Genomic DNA, 6,748 nt, shown 5'->3' on the forward strand with positions numbered 1-6,748 from the left:
TTCATTTCTTTCTCAGTCATTATTTTAAGTTAGAAAAATCAATATCGAACATTGCGATATTTTAGTAACAACTGAAAGTTATTAACTCGAAATTGATATTTACAATCACTTTTAGACGAAAAATAAGAATACGGAAATTTTTGGAAAATGAGCGTAGCTCACTTATGAGTACATGTGTATATCGGGGTAACCGCTCCACCAATTTCTCCCAAACTCGGCGCAATTTCTTAATAAAAAAATATCAGACGGCTGCATCGTCCGTCCGGCTATTCTGTTTTGCTTTGTTTTTAGTTTTCGTCCCAATAAAATCTAAAAAAGAATTTATTTCACACAACGTCTTTAAGGCAGCTTTTCTGAATTTTCGGAAGTTGAGGGTTTCATCGGGACTGTCGGAAAAGGGCTTTTTTGCCGTCCCGGTGGTAAATTTGTAAAGGCTTTCCCAATACCACCCATTCTGGCTATTTCGAAATCTATGCCGTAAGTGCCACGGAGCCCGATATGCCTCGACCATCTCTAGTATGAATTAAAGAACGTGAATAAACATTTGACTTTAACTCATCCACATTTATGCAAGCTTAAACACATGTGTACGTATGTACATTAGGGTGGTCCGCAAAAAAAGCAAAGTTGGAATTTTAACGCCCTTAACTCCGAGGATTGCTTTATATAGGAAACATTTTTCCCTTTTTTTTCCAAATCAAAGAGCTCAAAGTTTTCCTTGTAGTTTATATGGGGGCGAAAATTTGCAGAAACGGTATAGAATTCTTAAAAATCAATATTTTTTAACGCAGACTTCCAATAATTATACCCAATTGTTTATATAACCATTTTTTTATTATTAACTATTTTTTATATGTATATATGTATGTAGGTGCCCCAAGACCCACAAAAATGCCAGAATCGTTAAAAAGTGTTCACAAAAATATGCAATTGGGTATTATTATTGGAACTCTCCTGAAGAGAAACATGATTTTCCGTTCGAAAAATATTACGGACATTCCTCTAATCGCGTAAAGGCCTCGTAACGATGTCAACCTCGCAAACTTACTTACTTTTGTATGGAAAATCGGCTTATTTACAAGGTTTACGCGGTTACGAGCCATTTACGCGTTTCCATGAATACCCATATTGATTTTCAAGAGTTCTATACCATTTCTCCGAAAATTTCTTTTTTCCCCTTTTAAAATACCAGAAAAACTTTGAACGTGTTGAGCGACCTCTACATATTTCTTGATTTCGAAATAAAAAACAGGGGAATATTTTTTCGATATAAAACAATCCTCGGAGGTGAGCGCATTAAAATTCGGACTAAACATTCTCACATGCATTTTTGTTAGACCACCCTAATGCACATATATACATATGTATAAATTCTACAGTAAGTTAGATGCTACCTTATCAGAAAAACTCATCATTTCTTTCTATTTCGAATTAGCATAAAAACTTGGGAGTTTGCTAAGAATACGTTGTAAAGCTTTTATTTTGTTATAGAACTTCTTGTTTATCTATACAGGCACCCTGGGCATACTACATATTTAAATTAATACATATGGACATAGTATAATATGCAGCTAATAGAAATCAATTTCAAATACAGAATTAAGAAAAGGTAAGAAAGGTGCATACTGGCATCACCGCTGCCACACTATCTTTATTGATGTGCATGTGTGTGCGCACAAGACGAACCCAATCAGACTGTAGTCGCTTCACTTTGACTACTAGCCAAGCCAACTAGCCACAGGTGAGTGAGAGAGAGAGATAACTGCACTTAATATAGCAACTACATATGCATGTATGTGTTATAGCTTCGTGGCTTTTGTACTTCATCGCTGAGTTTGTTATTTTGTTGTCGTTCTGTGAACATTCGACAACAGCTCGAAGTGTGTTGGAGGTGTAATTTTTGTTGGGGAAAACGGTTAGATAAGAAGAGCAGCGATATCAGTTCTGTGTTTTTCATAGTAAAAAACATACTTTTGGTTTATCATAGAAATAAATATTTGTTAACAATGCAAGATGTGGATAAAGAAGGTGAGTAAGTAGATTCAATAAATTGTTATTATTCTCTTGAAGCGCATATCTATACATATGTATTTTCAATCATAAGTTCTGTGCATATGTACTTCATATGAACATATGAACATACATACATACATATCTGTATCAATTTTACAACAAAATAATCGCTTCATGCGCAGTTGTTAGCAAGCAACTCGAAAACAATAAAACAACTTTTTGCAATACAACAACTGTTCCCACATTTACCCGGCACGTGCATACATAAATATATTCTATATATGTATGTATGTATGTATCTACAACTTAAATATTTGTATGTGCACACATATTTAGTATAAATGTGTGTACCTATATGTGCATGTATGTAAGTATTCGGTGCTATGTTTTATAAACTAAAAAGAAATGCAAACAGATTAGTTATCAATTGTTAATTCGTATATACATTGTTGCTACATTGTTGTTATTGTTCTCATCACCGCACAACACATTGATACATACGTACATATGTATGTACCTATGTATTTTATATATGTAGGTATGTTTATTGATTGCATTTATTCAAGTAACTTAATAAATTTTTAATTTTTGTACAAACTTTGAAATGTGGCTTTATGTTAAAAGTTGACGGCCGGTCTCCTTTATCGACTTTTTAACGATTGCCGGTGAGCAAGTGAGCGAAAAATTTTACAGGCAGTCAAAGCACTGGTTATCTTTAACAGGCAGTCTAGAAGTCTTGCATAACCGACCCTATAGTCAAAATTATTTACGCAAAGTGCAACATTTTTTTTTTGTTGCCTTTAAATTGTTTTAGAAAATGTCTTCATACAATTGCAAGCGAAAAATTTAAGATATTAACCATATATGTATTTGAATTCAAAGATAACATTTGAATATTCGTTCTAAGTCGTCTAAAGTATTTACACACTTTTTGGCGTCAAAAGTATTTACGCAGCATATAGGAAGTAATGATTATCTTTCCACGGTGGTAAATTTCGACGGCTATCTCTTGGTGTAAAGAGGCGCTCAATTTGTAATTCTGGAAAGACTGGTGTCGAAGTTTGGGGGAAGGAAAACTTAATGAAAGCTATTAAAACAAATCCGTGATTAAATCTTTGTGGCATTTTAGCAAACGTGGAAAAATTATGTAATTACACAGAAAGTAATTTTGACTATGCCTGTATAATGAGCCGTAAGAGTAAAAATTAAGTAATGCTTTTTCTAGCGATTTTAGTACTTTTACTATTTCTTTAAATAAATCGAGCTATAATTTTACACACAATTGATAAACAAATAAAAAGAGCCAAAAATTGGTCAAACTGACACATACCTATTTTTCACATACATATCATTATGTAATAATAGTAATAATAGATTGCCGTTTACACATACTATGTTAGTGTTTGGCCGACCTTCTCCTCCGATTTGTGGCGTGCGTGGTGTCACAAAAAGGGGAGGGACATACAATTTTACGCCGACTCCGAAGAGCGATTTTATTTTTATGAGAAGCTGTTTTTCACGGCAGGAATACACTCTGAGGTTTTCCATTGCCTGCCCAAAGGCGACCGCTATTAGAAAAAAAACCCAGGCTCTGCGGAGTGGTAGCGCGCACTGCTAACCAATACACCACAGCGGCCGCCCAAGTATCCGTATGTACATGACACATTTCAATCTGCCCTCTCTACGATAATTCCAAGAGGTGGCGCACCCGTTTATTTTTCCCATAGGAAACTAGCTGAGCTGAGATCTGATCAGATTCTTTAAACTTCTCAAAATTAAGTCGCCTAAAATTTAGGCAGCTGATGACCACCTCGGGAGTTCCTCGGCAGTGTCGATAAAAACCGAGCCGAGAATTATAAATGTTAGATTTGCGAAATTTGTAAAAATATCTTAAAACTCAAACGTTTTCGAAGTTGTCGCAGCTAGCCGCAACCCGTTTCTTTAAATAGAACGTTCAGCATGCGCAACTTTATCGGACGGAATAGCTTATAGTCCCGCGCCTACTCATAGTATACAGTCACTGCGTCAAAGCCGATTATGAATGCCTAAAATATTTAAAACTTTCGACGGCTTTTTTGGATTTGGAGCCATTGTGCGGTGGTTTTCAGAGCTCAACGGAAGAAACAGGAGAGATAACCTCAAGGATAGCCTGGCTCGCCAATTCATTAGCCATGCAGCTTCCGGCAAATCCCCTGAGAAAGAGTTAGTCATAACTCCCGCTGAGCAAAACGACATCCGTATATTTAGGATTAATGGCACACCAATTCCTTATTAGAAACTTTCCTCTGACAATGATCTGCCACGTCAGATTTGGATGTCTGAAAATAAATTTTCGATCGCCATAAACTAATAAACGTTTTACCTTTGGTTGATGAAGTTACAGTTAAATTATCATTTAAACACAAAAGATGTGAAATGACTTTGACCACTTTTAAAAGAAAGAATGACGAATTCTCTTCTTATGAGGAACACTTGGAGGATACCGTTATTAATTTATTACCCAGACGGCAGCTTTGATCCGGATTAACTCGGACTTAATCCTGATCAACTGAAGTTAATTCCCGAGTTGATCCGGATCAACGCTGCCGTCTGTTTATGCTTTAAGACTATAAATCCCTCAATTGTGTAAGGACACCAAGACGCGTACCACAATTGGGGAAATTCGACTAAGCCTGTAGCAAAATGTCCTAAAAATAAGTTCAAGATGCCCTCCTATTTCTCTCTGTTATCTAATTCAAAGAATTAACGGACGATCGGAGACATGCTTTGCTTCAACTTTCTTCTCTTCAGCCAACTTAATAGCACTTGTAAGCGACTGAAGATCTCCTTTGGCGTTTTTGATATTTACTTACCCATTTTAGAATGTCTTCATTTATGTGAAAAAGTTCACTTAATTTGCATATGAAAGCTTCAATCAACTGTTTTTTATCGTTTATAGCGAAACCCCATTTGGGCGAGGCGCTCAGCTTGCTGTCCTCATGGAACCTACAAAACCTCTGCACTAAATTTAAAGGTAATGACTTAGAATATGACGATAATGTAATACAGAATTTGTGATTTTATTTATGATAAAACCTGCAGAACAAGAGGTTTGCACTGTGGCATTCCAATATTTGACGGATGAGGACATCTGTGAACTAATACCGAAAATTGGACCCCGTGCCATATTTCGATCACATCTTTTGGCTTGGCGACAACAGAAAGAAATCAAGAAGGACGATCACGTTATTTTACTAAACAGCGATCAAGTGGATACAACAGTTGCCATCAAAGACGAACTTCCAGAAATAACTCTAGAAGATGAGCACGCGAGTAATCTGTATGACGACCCTACAAAAGAGAGCGAAGTGTACGAAGATAGTGACTCCAAAACTGCATCGATGATGAGCGATGCAAAATATGATGACTCGCCAATTGAAAAGGCGTCTACTTCGAAAAGACACTTGGTAGGTAGACGAAAATAATCTCACAGACTTACAGAACTACGTATGTATATATGTATATTAGGGCGGGTCGAAAAACACAAAACGTTTGATACGAAAATTGTATAGGTCTTAAAAGATGCTATTTTAATCCCCTATTCTAGAAAACTTGAATCTTGAAAATTTTAAAATAAGAGTGGGAATACCAATTTTTAAAATTTTAACAACGAAGTTATTTCCTATCACAAAATCATAAAAAAAATTGGCCAAATTCAAAGCAAGTTAAATAAATATTTTAATCAATTAATAATGCGAAGTATGAAATAAAGATTAGGTACTTGATTAAAATATTGATTTTACTTACTTTTAATTTTCCCAATTCCAAATTTTAAAAATTGGTATTCCGACTCTTACTTCAATTTTTCAAGCTCATTCCGCAGACTGAAGATACTGTCACAGAGAAACGGGATTTACTTACTTAAAATAGCACCTTTTAAGACCTATACAATTTTCTAATCAAATATATTGTTTCTTTCGACCTGCCCTAATGTATGTATGTATTATATACATGTGTATGTATTTGTAAAGGATCTCGTGATCCTCACCCTCACTCAAGATGCATGAAACTCCGCACCCTCTAATTATTAATGAGAATAGCTATTTTCTCTACGAGAGTCAGGGATTGCTGTCCTCAATAAAATTATTCTCATCGTTTACGTGAACCTTTATACGAATTGTATGCACTTTTTCAGGATGTCAAATCGGTGCTTAAAAGCTGTTATGAAGGTATGAATGCCATTGAATACTATGAAGAGAACAAATGTCTCGACATGCACCACCGCAAGAAAGTGGTTAAGATAATTATTTCTGCGGCGCTGGACAAGCGAATGGATATGTCTGTACATGATTTCCACGGCATGAACAAGCAGCTGCTGCAGCTATTCCCAAACGAGAGCGATGTAAGTACGTCGGTAGGTACACATATACATATGCTAACACATACATATGTATGTGTGTACATAGCTGTTGAGTGAAACTGTATTAAGTTTCTTACAAGCATTCGTTTTTCCGCAGGATACTTTTTATATGCCACGTTTGGGTCATATCCGGGCACGAGGTATGCTTTACAACAAATATGTCAACCTCGCCCGCACACTGCGAAAAGACGGACTCTTGGAGTACAGAAGGCATTGGACAAATAAACGACGATGAATCAGCGGAAGGATGTAGTTTTTAAAAAATTATCGAGGGGTTATCAATAAACTTATATGTAGATATATGATTCAAATAAATTTAATAACTTAAAATTATTT

At 35.7% G+C, this 6,748-nt stretch overlaps 2 protein-coding genes across 4 annotated transcripts in view; one reads left to right on the forward strand and one right to left on the reverse strand.

The window, feature by feature from the left end:
• The window catches only part of LOC118735899 (dynein heavy chain 5, axonemal-like), a gene marked incomplete at its 5' end in the record, with an annotated part of 59,038 nt that overhangs the window by 32,293 nt on the left and 19,997 nt on the right, over positions 1–6,748 (reverse strand).
• On the forward strand, positions 1,827–6,733 carry LOC118735864. 3 transcript variants are annotated; one of them, XM_036465859.1, is made up of 5 exons: positions 1,827–2,028; positions 4,952–5,026; positions 5,095–5,459; positions 6,188–6,406; positions 6,510–6,731. In XM_036465859.1, exons 1-5 carry the CDS (start codon positions 2,007–2,009, stop codon positions 6,645–6,647), a joined length of 819 nt encoding a protein of 272 aa, XP_036321752.1. In that variant the 5' UTR covers positions 1,827–2,006; the 3' UTR covers positions 6,648–6,731. The 3 variants fall into 3 exon arrangements, with proteins under 3 accessions (XP_036321752.1, XP_036321761.1, XP_036321743.1); XM_036465868.1 differs by having other exon boundaries at positions 1,829–2,032; XM_036465850.1 differs by lacking the exon at positions 1,827–2,028 and adding an exon at positions 4,760–4,820 and having other exon boundaries at positions 6,188–6,394; positions 6,510–6,733.

This window comes from Rhagoletis pomonella, unplaced genomic scaffold (assembly GCF_013731165.1).
Source record: "Rhagoletis pomonella isolate Grant_MI unplaced genomic scaffold, Rhpom_1.0 Rhpom_scaffold_00001, whole genome shotgun sequence".
NCBI lineage: Eukaryota > Metazoa > Arthropoda > Insecta > Diptera > Tephritidae > Rhagoletis > Rhagoletis pomonella.

Bases quoted from the DNA above. Each gene is read 5' to 3' on its own strand.
- LOC118735864 (XM_036465850.1), top strand. From the start codon at position 4,775: ATGCTTTGCTTCAACTTTCTTCTCTTCAGCCAACTTAATAGCACTT. The intron at 4,821-4,951 runs GTAAGCGACTGA...TATCGTTTATAG, and splicing joins CAGCCAACTTAATAGCACTT to CGAAACCCCATTTGGGCGAG. The intron at 5,460-6,187 runs GTAGGTAGACGA...GCACTTTTTCAG, and splicing joins CTACTTCGAAAAGACACTTG to GATGTCAAATCGGTGCTTAA.